The sequence below is a fragment of the Daphnia pulicaria genome, chromosome 1, assembly GCF_021234035.1.
Source record: "Daphnia pulicaria isolate SC F1-1A chromosome 1, SC_F0-13Bv2, whole genome shotgun sequence".
Classification (NCBI taxonomy): Eukaryota; Metazoa; Arthropoda; class Branchiopoda; order Diplostraca; family Daphniidae; genus Daphnia; species Daphnia pulicaria.
This window is the reverse complement of record NC_060913.1, coordinates 13,772,025-13,795,701: the sequence shown is the minus strand read 5'-3', so window position 1 is coordinate 13,795,701 and position 23,677 is coordinate 13,772,025. Positions and strand designations below refer to the sequence as shown.

General features: G+C 47.3%; 1 protein-coding gene across 9 annotated transcripts in view; it reads left to right on the top strand.

The window, feature by feature from the left end:
* Positions 1-23,677, top strand: part of LOC124330764 — a 37,601-nt gene that overhangs the window by 8,317 nt on the left and 5,607 nt on the right. For 5 of the 9 annotated variants that reach the window (XR_006916839.1, XM_046788744.1, XM_046788747.1 and 2 more), the window contains 9 exons: positions 6,860-6,989; positions 8,808-9,078; positions 10,325-10,556; positions 10,648-10,796; positions 11,328-12,559; positions 12,665-12,896; positions 13,448-17,368; positions 22,226-22,446; positions 22,678-22,884. Coding sequence is in view for 8 of the 9 variants with exons in the window: in XM_046788744.1 (XP_046644700.1) it covers positions 6,963-6,989; positions 8,808-9,078; positions 10,325-10,556; positions 10,648-10,796; positions 11,328-12,559; positions 12,665-12,896; positions 13,448-17,368; positions 22,226-22,446; positions 22,678-22,884 (6,492 nt within the window). In the remaining variant the exon portion in view is untranslated. Of the gene's footprint in view, positions 1-6,503; positions 6,662-6,859; positions 6,990-8,807; positions 9,079-9,218; positions 9,631-9,672; positions 9,920-9,984; positions 10,245-10,324; positions 10,557-10,647; positions 10,797-11,327; positions 12,560-12,664; positions 12,897-13,447; positions 17,369-22,225; positions 22,447-22,677; positions 22,885-23,677 lie in introns of those variants that run through there. The other 4 variants (XM_046788745.1, XM_046788749.1, XM_046788748.1 and 1 more) reach the window with 4 other exon arrangements.

Here is a 23,677-nt window from a genome sequence, read left to right as displayed (position 1 = left end):
CGTTTATCGTTTGGGTGTGCCGCCATCATGAAACATTTTTCAGACGAATGGCGGAAAACTTGAAAAAGATGATGAATTCCTTTCTCCCCCCCCCCAAAAAAGACTTAATCAGGCAAGAGAGGAGTTATTTTCCCACCCTGTGAAGCAGGTAGTTTAGTCAAATCACAAAAAGTTTCCTTGAAAAACGCCAGAAATATTACACACACACACACACACGAAAACAAACAGCTCGGCCAATTATTATGCGACCTCAGAAACAAGTTTGTGGATTGTGAACACCTACGGAATGAGCAAAAGTCCACATCCATAGAGACGACAGCAACTGTGTGGGAACAACCCTGAGTGGTTCCTGGCTTATACTTTTATTTTTCTAGTCACACACACCTGTGGATGATCGTCTCATGTCATATTTTTCTAGCATTTTCTCTAGGCCTCATTTTAGGCTTTTTTTTGGGGGATAACAGCTGTCGTTCTGTGCCGGTGTCTCAACGGCTTTTTTGAATCAAGTTATTATTAGACTCTTTTGAAAATGTAGTCGCAATCTCGGCACCTCGGATGAATCCCTCCCAATTAACCCGAGGGCTGAATCTTCTTCGACCATTTGCTGTCTGGTCGAATGGAAGAGAGAGAAAAAAAAGGACCACCAGGGTCGCATCTCGAAATTTATCCATCCCAAACAACAACCTTCACGTATAAAATAGCACCGGCAATCACGAGGAACTCACTCACTCTTTCTCGACGACTCTGCTGGAAATATTTTTAAAAACGAAGAAATGACTGTTCGTGCCGCTTTTTTTTCCCCCATCTCGAAATTGTGTCTGGGATTATTTTTCAGGGGGAAACAAACGGGTTTTCCATTCCATCTGCCTTTTAACGCCCACTAATAGCTCACGGATATATTTAAATGCATTTTTTTCTCTCATCTACTGGTACAGCGCAACGTCCATAATCGTGAAAAAATCGAAGCTGTGTGTGTCTTGGAACATTGTCGGATGTGTAACCCTGGGATTTCTTTTCCTTTTCCTCAAAAGAGGCGACTGACAGTGTTGAATTTGGTAAAGGTAAAACCTCTCCTTGATCTCGTAATCCATCATTCTCCGCCGTCCTTCTTCCCTTATTTTTCTTACTGCGTTATCGTCTGTTGGCCGGTTGTACCGATGTTATACAAAAAAACAACCGTGCGGTCGAAACCAAAATGAATATCTCTCTCTCTCTCTCTTTAAAAGGAGATTTGTTTCTTTCTTTTTAGCTTTTTAGCCGGACTCGGTCTATGCCCATTTGCCATTGGAAAAAATTCTTAATTTCTCCTTTTGTTTAGTAATTCTAATTATCATCTTCTTTTTTTCACGTTTCTTTTTTTTTTACGAGGCGACCCGGAGTCGAGAAAAAGGCCAGTCGAAAGTCCGGCCGTGTTATTTGCCTTCAACACACAACAAAAGGAGTTAGTAGAAGATATTTTCTTGTTAAAGGAGAAACGAGGGTTAGAAGAGAGAGAGAGAGAGAGCGGAAGTGACCCCCAAAGTCCAGATTTATGGCCATGTTTTATTTCTTTTGTATTCAAAGGCAAGCAACACACACACACACACAACAACGGAACGGAACCTAGGGCGTCTCGGTCGTTCAATAGATTCTTCTTAAAAGTCTCTCGGGGAGAAACGATTTTTTTTTTCTTTTTTTAAAGCTCTTCGGCGCTGCGCTAACCAATAGAATTAAGTTTTACCTTTTACCGTGTTTTACCATCTTTTTTGGGGCTTTTTTTGTTGTTGTTGTTGTTGTTGAGGGTTCGAGTTGTTGTTATTTTGTTTATCCGTTCCATCTCCCGACTTCACGTACCCCCCGCCAGGGCGTCTCTCTCTTTCTATCCTCCTTTTATTTTATTTTTAAATCGAACTTGTAAAAGACGAAGAAAATCGATTGAATTATGCTAAGAAGGCAGAGAGAGATTTTACACGACCGCTGACTCCACGTCGTCGAGGCGCACACGAGATGATGAACGAGACAACGTGTCATTTCAGTTTTATCTTCTTCTCCTTCGTCTGCGTTTCCCCCCACCTTGAAATTCTTCGTCTTGTTGAGGCAACTCTCTTGTGCAATTAGCAGAAAGAAAAGTTGACGCTGGAAGAGATTACAGCCGGAGCAAAGATGGCGCCACTAGGTTTTCTCACTGCACACCTTTTTTTTCTTCCTGCGTGTGTGTGAGATGATGGAGGAGAAGAAGAAGAAAAAAGGGAATTCATGTTTGAATAGCCTGCAGTCATGTGTGTGTGTGTGTGTTAAGAGAGGGGAAAATGGTGGACGCACCTGTGGTGGTTAGGAGCCCCCAAATACACACACACACACCAGGTATTTTCTTCTTCTTCTTCTTTTGGGTCTTGTGATGTGGGAAAAGGCCAGCGACCTGGCCATCTTTCTTGATTCTCCCCTCAAGGGCCAGCTCAATTCTTTTCTATCCTCCCCAAACAAAAGAAGGTGTTTTTTTCTTTTTTCTTCTTGAGCTGGCGAGGAGGGAACATTCACTTTATTGTCGTGTTCCATATATATTTTCTCTTCGACCGACCAAAAACCGACTATGTTTGGGGTTGGCCAGATGAAGAAGGACATGGCGAAGAAAATGGTGCGCCAATTTCCGCCATTTCTTCCACCACCGGTGACTTGCGAGACATTTTTATACCTGACCATCCTTAAAACGAAAATGGAGAATTCCCTGTTGGATAATTGAAGGTCCTCTCCAAGTGTGGGACAATCTCTCGCAGGTCCAAAAGGAAAGTCCGTTCCGAGGTCGAACTTATTATTAATTTTCTTCCCTGTTAATCCTCTCATTTTTTATTGACCCTTTTATTTTCTCCTTTAATGACGCGCATCGCCAATAAAAAGTAAAATGGGATTCAAGATGATTAAATAGAGAAAATGAACTTAACCCAGAACGAGTTTTCCCAATCGTTTTCCTTTTCCTACGTCCCAATTTCGGCCCGGAAATTGTTGTACAACAACGTCACGACGACAGCGTCTGGCTCCCGATTGTGACGCGTGTCATCAGTTCAAGTGAAGACATTTCCTCGTCGAGAAACATCAATCACTTGCATTAGTATTCCGCATTCTAATCAATCCGATAAGTACACGTTGGAATTGAAAACGAGAAAAAGATCTCTCTTCCATCCTCCCCCTAACAACAGCAACAACAAGAACGTGATCTCACGATTCACTAGGAGTTGCGATAGATGCCCGCAAGTCCGTGACACAAGTCACGCTGTTGACCCGGTGCATTCTCACGTTTTATTTTGTGAGTGTCCCCCTTTTTTTTTCTCTTTTTCCTTGTGTCTGTCTGTTTGTGTTATTAGACGAGCAGTTCCTAATGATGTAAAAAGAAATGCCAACTCGGTTTTGATGGATTTGGATGGATCGGTTTCGGGTCAGGGTCTTTTTTTTCTTTCTCCTTTTTCTTCTAGTAGGGATGCCCTTCACAACTCCTAAACGTCTCTTCTCTATTGCAACTAATATACACACACACTAATAAAAGTGGCAGGCATAACTTGCTGTCAGGCAACCACAAGACAGCCGCCATGTACACGACCGCCGCACACTTTGTTTGTTGTTTTTTTCTTTCATTTTCTTTTTTTTTTTTTTCTTTTTTTCATTTTTTAACTTTTGTTTTGATCGGCACCGGCCCACCTGGCGATTTTTTTTTTCTCTCTGTTTGGCCCTTTCCACAACAACCGCATCATAATTCGTTCAAACAAACAAATAAAAATGTATGGATGGCGATACCTCCCTTTTCTCTCTCATCCAATCGAATCTCTTTATCGTTACCGAGTCCCTTTTTTGGATGTGTCACGCTGGCATGTTCTCTCTCTTTTTTCTTCTTACCAAAATTTTGGCCTGGACATATTTTTTTTATACGATCGGGGGTCCTGGTCGGCTAGCGAGCCCGCCCGGCTTCTCTTTTATGAATCAAAGAGCATTTTTTCGGAAAAATGAAATAAAAATAAAACAACAACCAAAAAAAAAACATTCTTTCTTCTCGGTTAAATTACATTGACCTCGTCAGGTTCTTTTTTCTTCCCCTTTTTATGTTTCACGACGCCCTGGCCAAGGTTTCCAGTACAGTAGTCTACCAACAAAATAATAACAACACAACGAAAACGCGCTCCCGCTGTCGGTTTAAATTCAAATAACAAGAGAAACCGCCGAGTAGGAGGAGAGAAGACTGACGAGTTGTTTATTTTTTCCTGTGATACCCACCGACGCTGCTCCTCCGCCTCTGCCAATTCTCTTGGTCCGACTGTCGTGTCCTTCCGTTGGTCATTCTCTCGGCGCTCCGCTTCATGACGAATGCGATTGCGATGGGATCTGTGTGCCTTGTGTATTTGTTTCGCTTGGCGTCGCTTCGTTTTGTTGGTGCGGCGCTTTTTTGTTTTGTTGTTGTTGTTTCCCTTCTGTGCGGATGCGAACCGAGCCGAAAATAACTTCCGCCGCCCCGGCCAACGAAAAGGCGGCGAATGTCTCCTCGGTTTTCCGATGATGTGCGACTGTAGATGGCCGCGATGGCGAAAGGTATGTTGTTGTTGTTGTTGCTGGAACTGGACGCGGATGTCGTCACGACTGCGAGTCGCATAAACAAACAACTGCAGCGCAGGAGAAGTCAGCGGAAGATGAAAAGCGAACGAGTCGGAATACATTAGAGGGTCAGGACGGGACGGATGATGGAAGTGGAGGAATGTATATCGAATGGATTAGGGGACCGAGAGTATATAGGATAGTTGGCCTTACATGGATGGGCGGATGCAGCCGGCTCTGATGGCCCCACGGAAAAATCGACTGTGACAGCCCGTGACCAGGAATTCCTCACTGTCTGTGACACACTGTGGCAGCAGCGACTTTCCGAGGTCTTTGCCAACTTTGAGAAGGAAAGAGGAAGAAGCCATCCATCATAAAAAAGCAAAACAACAACAACAACACCAGGAAAATAAAAAAAAGGAAACTGAGAAGAAGTTTGTGGGATTAGAAGGGAAAGAGAAATTAAAGTGTATCAGACCAGACATTCCCGAATGCGAAGGCAGGGGAGATTGCAGTGTAGTAACTCGAATCGGCTCTTCTCCCAGTCATCAGACACGCTTGAAAAATGGAGAAACTTGTCCAATCCTTCGATTGCTCCAACCCTCCCCAGCAGACGAGCCAAATTCTCTTGGAGGCAAACAAGAAAATCGGGTCATTTTCACGTCGTCTAGCCCCTTTTTCCGCCCTTGTTCTGCATTTCTTTCCAGATTGAATAGGAAAAGGAAGGAAAAGAATGCTGACAAAAGGACAACAACACACACACATACAGAGGATTGAGAGAGAGAGAGAGACAAGCCAATGGCGAGTCTGTTACTTTCGCGGCTGGAACGCGACCAAGAAAAGGAATCCCAAGCTTCCGTTTCTTTTCTACTTCTTCTCTCCTCCTCCTCCCCACTTGTAAAACTCGAGACCCGCATCACATGCTAATCTCATCAAATATGGCCAAAAGGAGCGGGGCTGCTACACGCACTCGAGCGATCCTGACAAAAGAAAGTTAAGGAGGACATTGAGGAGCGCGCTGTTAACCGCTGACGAAGAGATTTTGAGCCATGAAATACTTGATACGGCGATATAGACTCTGTCCCTTTTTTTTTTTACTTTTCTTTTACTTTCCGAACCATTCGGCAAGAAAATGGTGGTGGTGAGGGTTGACTGAAATTCTTCTTCATTGGCTCTCTGTGGAGGCCACACAAAAGTTTCAGTTTCAGCCAGAAACAATGTCCTTTACAGGAGATTGTGTGTGTAGGGCTTCTTCTTGCGCTCGGTTGCTGTGCCGTGTGTTATGAAGGATTGAAATACATGGGGCAAAAGAAAGGGGGGAAATATAGTAGATTGATGGTCGTTGACATTCACTAACGAACGCAGTGGAATTTCAAGGGTTTGCCTTATTTGTGTGTTTGTATTTTTTCTCGATGTCTCGATTCCGAATTGAAATATCTGCGCATGAGCGCGAAATAAGGTGGAACCGGCCAACTTGGAAATTTGAATAATGTGGACACGTCGATTTTGGGCCGGTCCCGTGTCTAATCCAGGACTGTCATCATCTTTAATGAGTCACTCACTCACTTGACGGGATTCTTCTTCTTCGCCTCGACGTCCGGCTGTGAAACGACGAAATTGGATCCGCATAATTCCGGAAATAAACCTCCCGAGTAAGCGCATACCTCACCCTGCCGTGTGGGACGACGATAAATATTAAAAAGAAAAGTAAAAATAAAAATAAGAAAAGACTTGGTATATTGCAGTTGGAGAGAAAAAGTTTTATCTATGTGGAAGATCGAAGACCCTGGCCAACAGCAGGGACGAAAACGACCAGTCGCGTCATTTGGCAACGTCCTTCGCGCCACGTCTCCCATCATTATCTGAAATTTTCAAAAAATTCAAAAATAAAAATAAAATATTCTCCTTACCGAGGAGGAGGAGGAGGATGCAGAAGAAAAAAAACGAGTCGAAATGGATGCCAATAGTTTTTTGCTTTCCAGTTGCGGGTGGGGACTTTGGGCTTCCTGGTCGGTCGGCATCGTCTCCACACATCGTTACTATTTCCAAATGTAATCCCGATCCGGTTGGTTCCCCATCATCTCTCTCCTTCTCTAAGCTCCATCGCGTACGTAATATGGGAAGGACGGAGGTTGTTGGTTGTTTCGATCGAGCGGGAATTTTTTTCCCGCGGTCGCGGTCGAATTGATTTTTAATTGCACTTTTTAGCCGAATTTTCATGTTGACACGTACGGGAGTTAAAAATAAATAAAATGAACTAATGCGAAACCATAAAATAATTTTTGTTTTTATTTTTTATTTCCAGAATTGAAGAAGAAGAAGAAGATATTTGACGGAGAAGAAGCAACGCGGGAGCGGGGGGAGTCATCTCTCCTCCTCCTGGTCCGTCAGACCGTGCAGCGTGTTCCATGGCCAGTCCCGAGGGCAGCAAAAAGGTACAGTAGTAACACCCTTCTTTCTTCTTTCTTTTATGATGTAAAAAGGAAAAAGGCAAGACCTTGGTCTTGTGTATATGGTGGGTGTAGATGGGAGAGAGAAAACCCGGGATGGCTATTATTATTATTATTATTATGTATCGTCCTCGTCTTTTCTTTTGTTTCCCGCACGTTCATAGTTTTGCTCCTACATGTACTTTTTTCGACTTAAGTCGACTCTTTGGTTCGGCAGAGAGAGAGAGAAGGGGGTGGTGGTTGTTGTTGTAACTGTTTCCTGCTCCCCCCTCTGGGAGGGTCAAACCTTGTTCAAAGTTGTTCAAAGTTCGCCGGGACGGAAACACAGAGTCTGAATCGGAGAAACGCACATGAGACGGTCGGAGGTAAGCCGTGACCATCTTAAGAGAGAACGAGATCGATCCTCCTCTTTTCTTTTTTCTTTTCCCCCTTTTGGGTCGCTGTGTGTGTAACTAACTGGAACGACCCCGGAGTTCATCGTGTATTTGTTACTCGAGTGGTGATGGTGGTGGTGGGGGGGGGGTTGGCCCTCTCCAATTTTGAAAAATGAGGTTGTCTCGACTCGGGTGCATAACAAAACACAGTTACACAGACCGACGTCTGGGGTTCAAACAGAAACCAAAAGTGGTGTGTGCAACTGGACCACTCGAATAATAAAACAAGAACATCAGGGTGGGTGTCCAGTGTCCGAGAAATTCCTTACTTTCTTTAAAAAAAAAAAATAAAAAAATTATCCGAAGTTTCAGGTTTGGTCAGTTTTACATAGATTCGATTTCTTTAAAATAAAAATAAAAATAATTTATTTGTTTTTATTTCATTCTAAAAATTGAATTTATTTTGAATTTCATAAATAAAAAAGAGTTGGATTCGCTCATGCCATCTACCGGTCGCCGATACAAATGTGCTTACATGTTTCGTTTCTTAATGCATAAATAAATAAAAAGAATAATATTCCCGGAAATAGTAAAAAGAATTACTATCGTGAAAACGCAAAGCAACGAAAAAGAAAAAAAAGAACTTAGTAAAATTTTTTGAGTGGATAATAATAGGAATAGCGATGTTATAGTTCCGGTTGTTATTTCTTCTTTTTCTTTGTGTTTAATTGAAGAGAACGACGACGACAAAAAAGAAAAAAATAACCAAAATTAAAGCGATAAAGAAAAAATGTTTGAAAGAAAATTTATACATTTCGTGTTTTGTTTTTTGTTTTTCCATCATTGGAAAGCTCGTCACGCTCAGGTTGGAATTATGCGACACGCTAAATAGTTTCACCTGGAATACTTCCCGTTTTCTTCTTTTCAATGATAATTTCGTCCTTTTTTTCGTGCCCTCTGGCTTGATGATACTTTCCCAATTGCACATCATCATCATCCTCGATTTGACAAGTCAAAGATTGAAACAAAAGAGATCCAGGACATTGTGGGTCCCCACCTTTTCCCATTGTTAGCGATGATCGAGAGAGAGGCAATCATCGACAAAACCGCGCACTACACCAAAAGAAAAAGAACTAGCAAAAAGAAAAATATAATAAAAAGGTTTTTTTTCCCCTCTGTACTGTGCCTTGCGTACTATTGCAATAATGGATATGTAGACCTCGGCAAATGCTATATGTGCCAGAGTTGTATATAGTTAACCCCCCACCAAGTTATGTTTCCCGTCTTTTCTTTGCGTGCGTACATGGGAACCCGACCTTGAAAAAAAGTTGTTGATGGTTTTTTCTTCTTGTTCTTTTCCTGCTGGATGGAAAAAAAAAACCCAAAAAAATAATTATTTTTCGGTTCGGTCGTGATTGCATGTTTGTAGGGATCATCGTCGGGAGGTCAACAACAACAACATCGTCGCCGAAGCAACAGCCACAACAACGAGAACAGCCCGCAGAGCAGCTCGGCTGCGAGCTCGTCGTCGTCGAGTCATCACCAGCAGCTGAGTCTGCGGGCGCCGGTGATCCGGCATCGCGATCCCAAGGCTCCCGTCGTCATCAGCGGTTGGCTCTTTAAACAAGGCAGCGATGGCCTCATGTTATGGAAGAAGCGATGGTTCGCCCTCTCCCAGTACTGCCTCTTCTACTACGACGGTAAGGAACCTCTCAAAACCATAACACCAACAACAATAACAACAGCAACTCGTTAAGCTTTCAAACTTGCCGAGAGAGAATCGAAAAACACCTTCACTTTCATTTCGGGCTGTTATAAAAACCAAATTTTGAAATTGAAAAGCGTTACGAAACGAAAAAAATTAAACAAACGGAAGTTGCCCAACGCGGAGCAAATGTCGAGGGAGGCACTCCACCTGCCGTGAGATTCCTTTAATACGCGACGACACACACACAGAAAGAGAAGAAGAAGAAAAAGAAGAAGAAAGAAAGAAAAGAGAGAAACAGAGAGCGAAGGGAAAAGGTTGAACAATTCAAAAAACGGCAGACAGTTGATGTCTGTGATTCATCCGGTGCGCACGGAGCGAGAACGCCGTCCGTTGCTTTTTTTCTCTCTTCTTGTTGTTGTTGTTGTTGTTGTTGTTGTTGTCAACGACAAAAACTTGTCTGCTCGACGAAGAAAAAACAACTAATACGGCAATAAAACTCGCCCTGTGTGTGTGTGTGTGTCATCATCAAGGAATTCCGACGATTGTGAGTGTCTACATACCCTCGTTGTCTTATAAATCTAAGGTGGTACTAGTAGGGAAGGAAAGTTTGGCTCACGACTCACGACATTTTGATGGTACCCAAACAACAACAAGAAAGAAGGGGGGAAAAAATCCATTGCGTTATCGCAGTCTTAGCGTTCCGTTCCGGCAGAAGTAGTAGTGCGGGCTAGGGCTCGGGTCAATTTTTAAAAGGCTTCGTTATCAGCCCTGTCGTGGTGGCCTCGTTAGATTATACACGGTTCCCTCCATTTTGTGAGTGTATTGTATAGTTGGTAAGGCGCCTCTCTTCTTCTTCTTCTTCTTCTTTTTATTTATTTGAGTGTCTCTAGAAGAGTGGGGACGCGATGGGGGGTGATGGGAGGAATCGATTGGTTGATGTTTGATGATGATTTTTTTCAGGTGATGTGTTTTCATTTCATGGCCCGAAGCGTTTCGAGCGCATTGGATTTGTTTGTGTCGAAGGAAATTGAAAAGAAATAGAAGAAAAAGAAAAAAAGATAAAATATGAAACACGAAAGTGATTGTGCTGCTGGTCCAAGGTTCCGGACGTGACTCGTAGTATCCGAGACTTCGTCACGACTTGCGAAGAAGAAAAATGTGCTGATTCCTTCCTTCTTATTTTATTTTATTTAAATTTTTTGTTTTTGTTTTTGTTTTTTTGAATGTGGTTTTTCCAGGTCCTGAAGAGGAGAAAGTCTTGGGTTCGTTGCTACTTCCCGGCTACACGATCCGGCCGTGTTTGGCGGGAGATCGGGACCGATTGGTTTACCGCAAATACGCCTTCAAAGCCGAGCACCGCAACACTCGCAGCTTCTATTTGGCCGCCGATTCTCGACCGTCTATGATCCAGTGGATGAACGCTCTCAGCTTGGCCGCCATCCTACAAGATTCCAAGAGCCTGTCCATCACGTGAGTTTGATGTTTCTAATGGTTTCTCTTATCAACCCCATCCATCTCAAAAACTGTCCAATTTCACCTCCCCCTTTTTCTCTCTTGACAGATCCGAGTTGAACAAGAGTCAATTGGACGTGTCCAGTGGATCCGCCGCTCTCAACGGAAGTCGTCGTTCCTCCAAGGCCGTCGTCGCAGAGAACAAAGCGCAAGGGGTTGATGCGTCGTTCGACTCGACGGCACCCGATCAGCCGACAGGTGCGTCTCTATTTTCTTGATGCCATTGTAGCGTGTTTTTCTTCTTCTACAGCCATCCGACTGTATTTTCCAAAAAAAAAAAAGGGAAAAACATTTATATAAATACTAGTTCACGAATTGTAAGGTAGCGGGAAATGTTTACCGAATCGTGACAATTATCCGGACAATGCCACCACTGTCTGATGACTTTTTTTCGTTCCTTCTCTCTTAATTCCTCTGCCTTCGAGTTCTCCTCGCTCTAATCGAGTTTAAGTGTCGAAGGAATTAAACTCTGCTCTCCTCTATTTATGTTAGTTCAGTTTTTCTTTTTTCTTTGGAAGGAAACACTTGGAGCATGTAACGGTTCCCTCTTATTGCGTTTCATTCCGTATCTTGAAGTCCGTGTTGTTTTCTTTTTATCGCCGTCACTAAATGAATTACCGTATGACTTTGTGTGGGCCTGTCAGCTGTGACCAAATTTACATTTCATAATTTCTTTTCTTTTTTCTTTTTGTTATCTCGTTGCTCTTACCCAATTACGGGGTTTGACAGGTCAAAGGCAGCCGTTGTACGCCAACGCTCCACCGAAACCGAGACGGGCGTTGAACACGAGCCGAGATTCGTATTGTTCGAGTTCGCCGGATCGGTCACCGGAACGACCAGTTGTGGTGGCATCATCGACACCTTCGACGGCGGCGGCGGCAGGTAAAACAACAATCCAATCTGCCGAAGGAGGAGGAGGAGCGTCGCCGTTTGAATTGCAAGGCAACAACCGTACGTCGGCGCCATCTAGTGCAATGTACGGACAACACCAGCAAGTGGCCGTTCGCCAGATGCAGCGCGGCCAGTTTCAGAACGGCGGTCGAGGATGGCCTCATCAACAACAACAGCAGATGCCAAGGCCCGTCTCGGCAGAAGTGACGACGCTGTTGCAGCAGCAACAACAACAATCTCAACAACAGACGATGATGAGGCATCGCAACAGTCCCCACCAGCTGCCGGCCGAACGACGGACGCCGGACGCCTACGGCCGATTCAAAACCGAGTACGAAGATGTTTACAACAATAGCAGCACGGCCAGTTCGACCAATTCGCCTCAAATGCTTCCGGCGGGATCGTCACCCGCCGCCGCTTCCTCCTCCAAGGCGTTTGTAGTGGCCCACAGGAGCGAAGTGGCCCGTCGGGTGCCTCCCAGGCCTCACAGTGTAGACTTTCTTCAGTATCCGACCATACCGGGCACTCCGCCACTACAACAACAACCCAGTGACTATTGGTCTTCCGAACAAAAATATGCCCAGCAGGTCAGACAGTCGGTCATGCGCAACTACCCGCGCGAACAGCAACCGGCCGACAATGTTCAGCTGGCGCCAAAGGAATCGGAACAACCATCAACACCTCAACAGCAGCAACAGCTACAACAACAACAACATCAACGTCGAGTAGTGCGTGATCCGGCAGAAATATCTCGAGACGTGAAAGAGAGCGCCCTCTGGTCCTATGTCCAGGCAGCTGGACAGCCGCATCTATCCGGTGCTCATCACCGCCCACCGGGCAAGACGATCCTATCAGCTTCTCAGGAGAATCTGATGGCCGAAGAATCTTTAGCTCTTTATCGTACAGGCCACGAGGGTCATCAGCAGCAGCAACCACAACAGCAACAACCGCAACTCTTTCACCGCTCCGCCAGCGCCCGGCTGCCCAAAATGGCCAAACAACAGCCGGATTTGCTCAATTCATCGCTGGCCGATCATCCGCTCGAAATGGATAACAAACGAATCGAGCAGGTATTATCAATTTCTATTCATCCAGTTTTCCACATAATTTTTGACAATGAAAAACTCTTCGTCACTTCCGGTTATGACTTTCTAAATTTTCTTTTTCTTTTTCAGAGAGAAGAATCGATGAAACGGTTGCTGGAATGGAAGCAGAGGATGTTGCAGTCGCCGTTAACAAGGAAAAGCGGCAACAGTGTCGTGAGTGGGGGAAGTGGCGCCCGCAGCAGCGAACGGAGTACGCCGACCCTCGCCGATAGAGACGATCCGTCTCCGCGGATGCGGATCGACTCTCCCCTTCTCCATCCGCAGCAGCAGCAGCAGCAGCAGCAACTGCATCAGCAGCCAAGTAAGTTATTCTTCACTTCATCTGCACTACTCCGTCGGGGGGGTGATGGATCTGTTTCGCTTTATTTTCTATCCGCTTGGGCCAGTTATAATTCCCGCACGCTGCATATTCTTTTTCGATTGATTTCTTTTCCGTTTTTTTGTGTGTTTGTTTGTCGGGCACTTACAAAGGCTGGCGTTTTTTAATTGTAAAATTCCTTCCTTGATCAACCCAACCCGAACCCCCCCCCCCCCCCTTTGATGCCCAAGTTCCTTTCCCCCGGTCTTATTTGATTAACACACAAGAGAAACCAATATCCCAACATCCGCCCCCAATCAATTTCCCTTCCCCCGCTGGATGATGGCATCCGCCGATGTGGATTGTGGCTCTCTAACCGTCTCGAAACGAAATTACTAACTCACGCCAGCCAGCGTCCGTTGTCGCCTTTGTTGACATTTGGTTTTTTCATTGTTCGTGTCGTTGTCTCTCCACCTTGTTCCATATCCGAACCCCCTTCGAAACGAATCGCACAAACGAACAACCCAACCAACCAACCAACCAACCATAAAAAGGCCCCATCCAGTTGGCGGATTACGGAGGAAATGGAAACGTCGCCATGGGCAATTTCGCCACGATGAGGCGGACGGTGGCGCGGGCGGCGCAAGATCTTCTCGTTCAGGAGCAACTCTACCAGCAGCAACAACAGCAGCAGCAGCAACAACAACAACAACAGCCACCGCTTCCACTGAATGTGGCCTTCCGGGCCTCGTTGAAACGTCCGGCCGCCAACAACGAGAAAATCAAAATTCAACTGGACGAAGAGGCCGACGTCCGCAAGGAGTTCACCTACGAGTACGTTTTGACGGAGCAGTCGCGAGAGGGAGACGGAGCTGCGTGCCAAGAGCCGGAAGACCCGGTGCCGAAAGTGTCGTGGCCCAGGCCGTCGCTCATGAGGGAGAAATCGAGCGCCGTAGCCGATTTGAGGGCCCGCAGTGAGAGTCCGTCGGCCAATCGAGTTCTCTTCTTGAAAGATGTCCAGCAAGCCCAACAGATGTCGCCGCTGAAAGCCCGGCCCAAACCGCCGCCCAAGCCCAGCCTTCACGATCTCCAGCAGGCGTTCCAGATCAAGCGGAACGGAATCATGACCCATCACCACATGATGATGTTGGAAGAGGATCAGCTGTCGATGGATCAGCAGCAACGCTTGAGCTACGCCGAGTCGTTGCCGGAATCGCTGGCCGGTTTCGCCGCCACCATCGTCTCCGAGGACGGGATGAGTCCGTGCCCGTTCGAGCCGACCGTTTCGCCGCTCATTTCCGAATGCGATTGGCCCCACAACACGACCGGAAATGGATCGTCTCCGGCCCCGCTTCCAGATTTGATGTCACTCGCCTCGGTCACTTCCGGCCACCTGAGAAGTCGCAGCCGCAGCTGTGGCGGCGGAAGCATCCACGCCGCGTCGGAGAACCTCTACATGAACACGCAAATGACCGCGGAATTGGAAGCTGATCAATCCGGATCGGGTTCCGTCATGGAAGATCATTACCTGCCCATGACGTCGACCAAACTCGTCTCGGCTCGCTCTCCTCCGCCGCTTCCGGCAGCCAATCACTACCACTTCGAGGAAAACGCCTACGTTGAGATGACGGACAACGGGAAGATCAAGACTTCGCCACCTGGTGGCGGAATCAACGGCCGGGCTGGCAGCAGTAAACCTTCGTCCGTTTTCGCCGGAGTTTTCGATCCCTCCTATCGGTCGCCGGAAAGTCCGCGCTACAGCGAAATCACCGACTGTCCTTCCGGTGGAAGAGAACAACAGGAAGAAGATCAGCCGCATTACGAGTTCATCTACAAAGCGTCCAGCCAGGCAGAGCCGGTCTACATGGAAGTTCCGCAGGGCGAAGAAGAAGAGGAGGAAGATGCGGATGAAAATGCGGACGAAGGCAGGAGAGCAGATGGCGGTGATGGCGAAAGAGAAGACGAACTGGAATCGCAGGACGGAATCCAGGAACGTCATACCAGCAGTGCCATGGACACAACGGCCCTGGAGGAGATGGATGACGGTGGAAGACCTTTGGAGCTAATCATCACTCCTCCCCGCCATCCGCGCTTCAGCATCTCTGACACATTCCGCCCGGCTTCCTATTTCTTGCGATTGGAGACGATTCCGGCGACGGAAGAAAACGGACTGGATGATCAAGCTTACGGACAATCGGATGATCAATCCGACAGTGAACTGGTTTCTCCTCCGCCCATTCCCACCAGTCCGCCGCCGACGACCAGCGAGTTTCCAAGTTTCCAGCAGCTGCATCACAACAATCAACTCCATCGGCCGCCGATCCATCACAGCCGAAGTCAGAGTCTAGACACGTCTCAAGACTACTTCCAAGGTCGAACGTCTCGAAATAGTATCACATCCGAATTGTGCCACAGCCATGGCCGTCCGCCTTCCGACTTATCTCAGAGGCGGAGACCTTTGACAATTGTCCGAAGTTTGGAGGATTTGTTGGTGGACTCGAGCGACGACCACTTGGCCGCTCTGACATCGGCACACAACACGTCGCGAATCTCGGTCGCATTCCAGGGCAGCACCCAAAGTTTGGCCTCCAATGGCATCCGCAATGCGGAATCTTGGAACCAGCCGCTCTATGAAAATGTCTCGCAGAATGTTGGGGGCCACGTCAGGCAGGCGTCTAGGATCAGCATCGCATCGAATGCGAGTCGGCGGATGAGTTCGTCTCCGGCCGGATCGATGCATTCTGAACATCAGCAACAACAGCAACAGCAGCCGCAACCGCAGCAACAGCCGCAACCGCAACAACGCCCTCGTTTGGGTTCAGCCTTGTCACTCAATTCCAACTCGTCATCCATCTGCCGGAGTGAGCAGAGCGCGGGAGCGCCTTATTACTATTCCGATTTGCTGAGCAAAACGCCGACAACTCCGCCCGACGCCAGTCTGGAGGACGGCAACAGCAGCCTCCGCTCGTCCAGTTCCAGGAGCGCTCAAGCCCAAGCGGCCAAACAGGCCTACCAGCACAGCATGGATCGACTGCGCACTGTTCAACGCCGATCCTCTCCGCAGGAATCCAGCGGAAGATTGGGAAGCACTTCGAATTTAGATTGCCACCAGACGCCAACCAGTTCCGGCCAATCGCGCTCGGAGCCCAGGCAGTTATTGGAAACGATCCGGAAGCAGCAGCAGCAACAACAGCAGCAGCAGCAGCAACAACAACAACAACATCAACAACAACTGTATCAACGCGCTCAAACGCCGGATTTGCTGGCCAACCACCCGGAACAAGAGTCGTTTTATTACGCCAATGGGAGAGGGCTGTCGGCCGCCACGCGTCCGTCGATTGCTGGCGATGTGATGCGACGGGTTCGCTCCCTGGAAGGTCTCCTGGATGAAGATCCGAATCGATCGATTCAGCGCTCGGATTGGATTGATCCGCAACCCAATCGATCATCGGTGGCTTCCCACGCCAGCTACGGGACCAATGGGTCCGTAGTCGGCGGTGGTCAGGGGCAGAGCTCGGCCGCAGCTGAGACGCCTCGTTACGCCCGAGATCCGACAACTCGCGGCCAGGCCACCAAAACCCTTCCGTCGCACGTCCGCTCTCCGCAAGGAAGTGTGGGCGTCGACTTTGTCGGTGGCGAGTTCTCACCGTGGGACGAGGATCAATTGTGGCGCGACAAATTGAGGCGTGCCAGTATCCGGCACACGCGCTCCATGGACATGCTGGACGAGATCCATCACGATGGCCACCCGGATAGTAGGCACCAGTCCAATGGGAAATCCATCCTTCCGGCCGAAGAGGATTGCTACGAGCGGCTGCTCCAGTACTCGGCCACTCTGGAGCGGACCAAGCGCGGCCAGACTTACCTGGACGGCTACACTTGGGACGAAATGGAACAGCGTTTCCGCGAGCCGGGCGGCCAGACGAAGCAGCGCGGCAAGGAAACGTCTTCGGCTCTGCCTCCGCTGCCGCCGGCTCCGCCTCCGGCGTCGAATCACTCGACATCGACCGGCCACCTGGTCATCAACAACAACAACAACAGCCCGTCGCATCCTTTTTTAGAGGACGGCCTCCCCCCTCCTGCTTTCGAAATTGACCGCGAGAAACTGCGTCAATGGGATCTCATGTCCACGGCACCTGTTCCGTCGTCGTCGTCATCGACGGCCGCTCTGCCCGACAATCAAGCCATCAACAAGGAGGGAGGGAGGCGTCCGGCTGCTGATAGCAGTAGCAACAACACCATCACCGCCACCAAGGCTGGCCATCCGCCGCCATCATCACCGCCGCCACAACAACCACCACCGCCGCCGCCAACATCCAGCGAATCCATTAACAGAAAACCCACAACAACAACAACGACAACAACATCACCACCACCATCACAACCACCACCCCCTGTCCCGTCCACTCCAATCCAGGCCATCCGTCCGTCCCCATTCCACCAGCTAGTGCCGCCCGACCTTGTCCGCACTCCCGGTAAGATGATATGATAGTCACTCTCTTTTTTTAATTTTTAATTTTTTCGTTTTCAAATTTCCCGCACACACATTCACCTGATCCTTTTTTTCTTTTTCGCTTGGCTGTTTCACTTTTCTACCTTGAATAGCGTCGCTCTGTTTGTTACGTAAGCTCATTGTTATCGTGTCCCGTGGGAAAAGCAAACCCGACCAAACAACAAAAACCTCAAAAAGTCCCCCCGCCTTTTTTTAGTTTCTCGCCCAGAAAAATGGCGACCAAAGTCATTAGAGCGTCGAGCAGACGATGTCAAGAGTGCGTGTTTACATCGTATTAACCGCCGTGCTGCCACTCCTGTTGTGTCGCCCCAGATGTGTCTATTTTCGAAATCGAATAACAAAAAATCTTTCTCCGGGGTGGTCCTCCTCCCACCCACCACCTCTTCCTCCTTTTTGACTCTTCACGTCGTTTCCCCCGACTTAAAGAGACGTCAAGATCGTTCGTATGTCGTATGTTTGTATATATTTTTTTCCAGCTCTTTAGCCGAATGTACACACGACGACTTCTAGCTCTTTCTAGCTGGTGGCATATCTCTCTCTCAATTTCCCCCCCGTTCTTTTGACGTTTTTCATTCCCCTCGTTGCGGGAATTCCGACACCACCAGCCGTGAGGGGGGGCTCCCTTTTGCCTAGTCACTAAATCTCTTTACGGGCCTGGCCTGATGTATTGGCGCAATCCCCGGGTGGAATAAAGAAAAAAGACGACCGCGTTTGCCAATGTGGGAAAGAAATAAAAAGGAGAGAGAGAGAGAGAGAGAAAAGGTTACCGATTCATCTTGAGACAGACACTCCTTTTCGATAAGTCTCTCTCAATCTCCTCCCCTCTGTGTACGGTTTATAGCTTCGTGAGGATTGCATGGCACCGACGGCTTGTGTAATACCCAGGTAAAAAAAAAAAAAAGAGAAACGTGAAAAATAAAAATCCAACCGGAAGTTTGCGGGCCTGCAGGAGAGAGAGAGAGAAAATAAAAGATGAGGAATCTCTTTTTTTTTCTTATTTTCCCAGCTCATCATTTCGCCATTAGATGGATTTTTGTTTTCTTCTTTTATTCGGCCGGCGGCAGATAGATAGAAAGAGCGTGATTAAGTGAACTCGTTTTCTTTTATTTTTCCGTGATCGTGAATCGTTACTTGGATAACATGGGGGCTGGTGCTGCAGCTGTTACGGATTCTCTGCTGGCGACGTTTGGGTCTTTTGTAGGTTTGTTTCTTTCTTGTTTCCTTTTGCCAGCGCTTAATCTTTTGGGCTTTTAGCCTCTCCACGAAAAGGGCACATGCACGAGACGTGGACTGTACGGGCCGGCGCACGGTTGACTCTTTTGGTGACTCGTCTCTTGTGTGTGTGTGTTTCTTCCGTTAGGCCGGCGGGGTTGACGAGAGACCGAAAGAAAAGAAACCTATCCATGGTCGTTGGCCTCTTCTTTCCAAACACACCGGGAGGGCCAACTGCAACAACTTTAGCTTTTTTCTTTCTTTTTTTCTGTTCGGTTTGGCCCCTCGTGTATGTGTGTGTGTTGTGTGTGTGTGTGTGTGTGAGAAGAGCTTCGATTTATTGACTCGTCATCATCAAATATGGCTCTTCTTTTGAGCTCTTTCTCCAACGTCACACAGCTCGAGGCTGCGATACTCCTACGCTTTTGCATGGCGACGACGGCGGTGGCTAAGGCAGGGCTCCTCCTCCCGTCGATTTCGCTCGTGGGTTATCTCCTTCGTTTAAGTCGAACGACGACGCTCAGCGGCGTCTTTTGACTGGGGGCTAATGACAGACACAGACAACCTTTTTACTCGTGCAACACCGAGACCCCCCCCCCCCCCCCCCTCACCACCACCAACACCACCATCGATCGTCTTGGATGTCATTGTCTCTTTCTTTTCCTTCCTCTTGTTCTCTTCTTTCCTGGACGACGAGGAGTGAAAGAAGAGAAGGAGAGAGAGGGGGGGTTCGTCTGGCTAGGATCGATATAGGCCGGCCATCGATCCGCTTCGCCTCCTTCCCCCATCTCTGACGTCACCTTAACACTCGAATCGGAATGGTCTCGGGGCGTAAGAAGCTCCTGTCGACTCGAGTCGATCTCGGGTTTCTTGACGACACCAATTGAATATCTTCTCCGGAAGAAAAAGAATAATAAAAGAAGAAGAAAAAAGTAACCAAATGGAAGAAGGAAAAAGTTCTCCCCCCCTTTGGCGTGTTTATTTGGTGAACTTTTATTTTCTTTATATTCGGCCCATCTTGTCGTCGTCGTCGTTGGTTCGCCGGCCCAGTATCCGTCGCTCTGTGGCCGAGAAGAAGATAACAAACCAGAAGGACTTGAAGTCTCAGGGAGGAGAAATAATAATAATAAAAAAAAAAGCAAGCTTGTGAACGTTGCCAACTGGGTCGCTGCGGGTCGTGCTCCGCCTACTCCCCAACGCTTCCGAGTTGTCTGTATACCCCGCGCGCGCTATCCACCATCAACATCTTGATGCCCGGCAGCCCCGGCTCCTTTTCAGTATGCGGCCAGCACCCGAGCTGAGCTGACGGCCATTTGTTTCTTTTACCTTTTTGTTTCGTTTTCGGTTTTCTGTTGAGTTGAGTTGAGTTTTTGGTTGTTATTCAGTTCTCTCTCTCTCATCGTGCCCGTCGTAAACATTTTCGTTGGCCGGTGGGGGGGAAAACAAAAATGACCAAAGAAGAAGAAGAGAAGAAGAAAGACAAGGGCCGTGGATCCTTAAACACGTGCCATACGTAACGCGCGACGCCCTCCACAATATTTTGTAGTTGACCGAAAATTGAGGGCAGGTGTTTTCTTCTTTTACTTCGTCTTGTTGCATTTCTTTCGAGACGGTGTCCGGCTAGTGAATCAACTCATTGCAAGAGAGAGAGAGAGAGAGGCTATTTACGCATGGCTGGGCTCCGTTATTAACACACAAGACACACCAAGCAACCAGCCGTCCTTCCATACCAAGTGTTTCGAGTGCGTGTGGTGGAAGCACAACGAACCGTGACGAAATAAATAATAGAAAAGAAGAAGAAGACACACATACAAACATTCAACAAGAATTAAAAGACTTTTTGTGGCTGTGTCTGTGTCTGTGTGGTGTTGTGTGTCTTTTTTTCAAACTGGTTTTCCCCTCATCTCTTTCAGTTTTCTTTCTCTCGTGCGTCGAGCGAACGCGCCTTGCTTGTGGTGTGTGTGTTTGTGTGTCTTACACTCCCGCGGTCTTCACGTCTTTCCGGCTCTGTGCTGGGCCGCGTTGTGCTATTGATCACAAGTAAAAAAAAAGGGGGGAGGGGAATAAAAGAAGAGGGGGGTATAGAGACGGAAGGGATAACGAAGAGCTAAACAGGTTTTTGTTTTGTTTTCTTTTCTTTTTGTTGGGGGTTCTTAGTAGTTGTTCTTTTGAGGGTTTTTTGTTTCCAGCGTCCTCCTTTTCTTCAAGTGTTGTGTTTCATCCACTTGTGCAGCGTCGGTTGACTTAGTCCGGTCTGAACCATCTGGTGTCTCCTCGTCAGCCCCTTTTGAATGCGTCTCTAAAGTGAAATCAACTGACCTGGAACGTCGTCGTCGTTTCATTTCCTCGTGCGGATTCAAAGGCCGGAAAACCAGTGCCCCCTCCGCTCGTACGGCCAAACAAAAATAAAATAAAAAGAGGAATGTCGTCAACACATCATTCCCTCCTTTGGTTCCTTGAACCGTAAACGTGACAAGAAACGTCCGGAAGGCGGATCTCTCGACAGAGAGATAACCCAAAGAAAGAGAAAAATCGCTGAATTTTTTTTTTTCTCTCGTTCGCTCTGCATTCTATAATTATACACACACAGCCAGCACCACACACAGACAACACAGACACAAACAACCGCCAGGAATTACCGCAAAAAGAGATGGATGCAGCCATGTGCCTTTTCTGTTTCCGATGCATATCGGGTAAGACGAAGACGAATCAGTAGAGAACTTTGAGAGAAAAACGGTGGATGGATGCATATTTTTTCTCGCACGCTTCTTCCGATGACACCCCTCACTCTTTTTCTCTCTCCATTTCCTTGATGGATGGCTACGCCTTTTAGTATTTAATTTGGGGGAAATAAATAATAAGAAGAAGAAGGCTACGACCAAGGAGTGAAAGAGTTCCCTTTTTGTCTGTGGGGTCTTATCTCCGGTTCCTTTTGTGTGTAAGATTTTTCTGGCCCACTCTTGATCGATGGCGTTCCCGCCGGCCAAGTTGACATTGCATATTCGATGGATTCATCATCTTATCATAGATGTATCTCGTAAAGTTTTACGAGCTTTTCTCTCTCTCTCTCTCTTTTGGCCGATGTTTACGTCGGCTCACGCTCCGACCAGCTCCCAAACCTCTTCAAGACAGGGAAAGGCCATTACGTTTTTCTTAAGTGAGGGAGAGAGAGAGAATCTGCCATGCGATACTATATTTTGACTCGGGAAAAGAGTTTCATATAGAAAATATTTGTAGAAGAGTGGTGTTGTCTAACGGCCCTAATCCTATTGGACAATTTCCCCCCTCCATCTGGGGGCCGTTTGGTTATTCTCGGACCGACGGGTTCCGTTCGCTCCGTCTAGCATTAAGCCCCTTACAACCCCTGTTAATTAGATTGCAACCCTCGTCCTGTTTTTCTAAGGACTCTTTTCTATCCTTCATATCCTGCCCTAGTTCTTCTTTTCAAACCTATATAGTCCAGATGGATGTACTATGTTGGATGGAGACTGTAAGAAACTGATTGGTTTTTTTCCTTTTTTTTTTCTTGTTTGTCGTTCTCCGTCGTCTTTGTCGTCGTCGTCTTTCCCTCCCATCATTATCATCATCATCATCATCTGTTTTGTAGGTGGATCGAGCCCGGTTGATGCTGTAGCGGCAGGACTCAATCACGCAGCGACTGGAGCAGCCGGCAAGGCCATCAACGGTATCAAAGTTGCCTACAACCAGAGTGGTTTGACGGGCAAAGTTTCCTCCACTCTGGTGACGACTCAACAGCCTCCGTCCACCACCAATCACATGATGACGGGCGAGATTTATCACTCGGACACGGATACACCGCCCAAGAAAGTAAGATCCAGGGGAAATTCAATTAATTTTCCATCTTCGGACTTTTTTTTTTCTTTCCCCCGTTTCAATCCAACGCCCCAAACGAATTGGACACGAGTCCTATTCACGTACATCTTACTCCAAGTTGTCGGCCACCCGTTGGGCCGGCCGGGGTCGCTCATCATGTCACGGCTTATATTTTATACTTATTTTTATTTCGTATCTTTTTTCTCTCTCTCTCTTTCTCTAAAGGGTAAATTGCCTCCGATGATCGGTCACGACCAGCCGTCCTCTCATAACGGCAACCGACAACCAGGCGATAATAAAGTGCAGCTGTCGGCGGGCGACCTCCTGGGCCGGACACATGAGGAACTGGTTCTCCTCTTGATCCAACTGAGGCGGCAGAGTTCCGCTTTGGTCAAAGCACGTGACGCCTGCCTCCTCGAAATGGAAAGCCAGGTATTGTAACTGATTTATTTATAAGCATTTCTAAGTATTTATACAAATGTGCAAGAAGAAGAAGACGAAGAAGACGGAGAAGAGGAGAAGCTATAAGGGGGAGGGAAGGCTCTGGAACAAAAGGTAAAAATCGTCATCATCACCATATTCGGTCCGTTTGTCTTCTTCTTCTTTCGTTCAGTATTCAATGGCTCCCACAAGTTTGGAAGAAGAAGAAGAAGAAGAAAATAGTCGTAGCTGGTTGCCCGCAGGTGTTTCTGATTCCTCTTCCTTCCCTTCCTTATTTCTTTCATCATCTTGGGATTTTTTTTCTTTTTCTTTTCTTACCTGCCCATTAGAATGTCGTCGCCCCAAAATTTCCATATGATAAAACCGAGATTAAACTAATCGGGAACCAAGGGGGGGAATGTTCTATCTCTCTCTTTCAAACTTTCTTTTTTTATTTTATTTTCTCTTCACTGAATTCTCTTAAAGTCTACACAGACACTAGGCTGTGCACTGGTTCGTTCGTTCGTCCGTCCGTCCGTCTTGTCTCGTGTTTGTGCGTGAGAGTATATAGGAGGAAATGATATACGGCTCCCTCGTCTTCATTGGCCCCCCCGTCTCATTTGAATTTCCAACCGACTCTTAACAATTTTATTGTTGTCAGAGGAATAACGGGTGGGTCTCTCTCCCACTCGACAGCACACGCTCTTTGCGAGGGAAGTCATCCATCTTGAGATTGTTCTACCCCATAGATGGCCAGCTAGCTCTGTTTGTCACCGTTCACCGTTTGAGTCTATTGGAATATCAA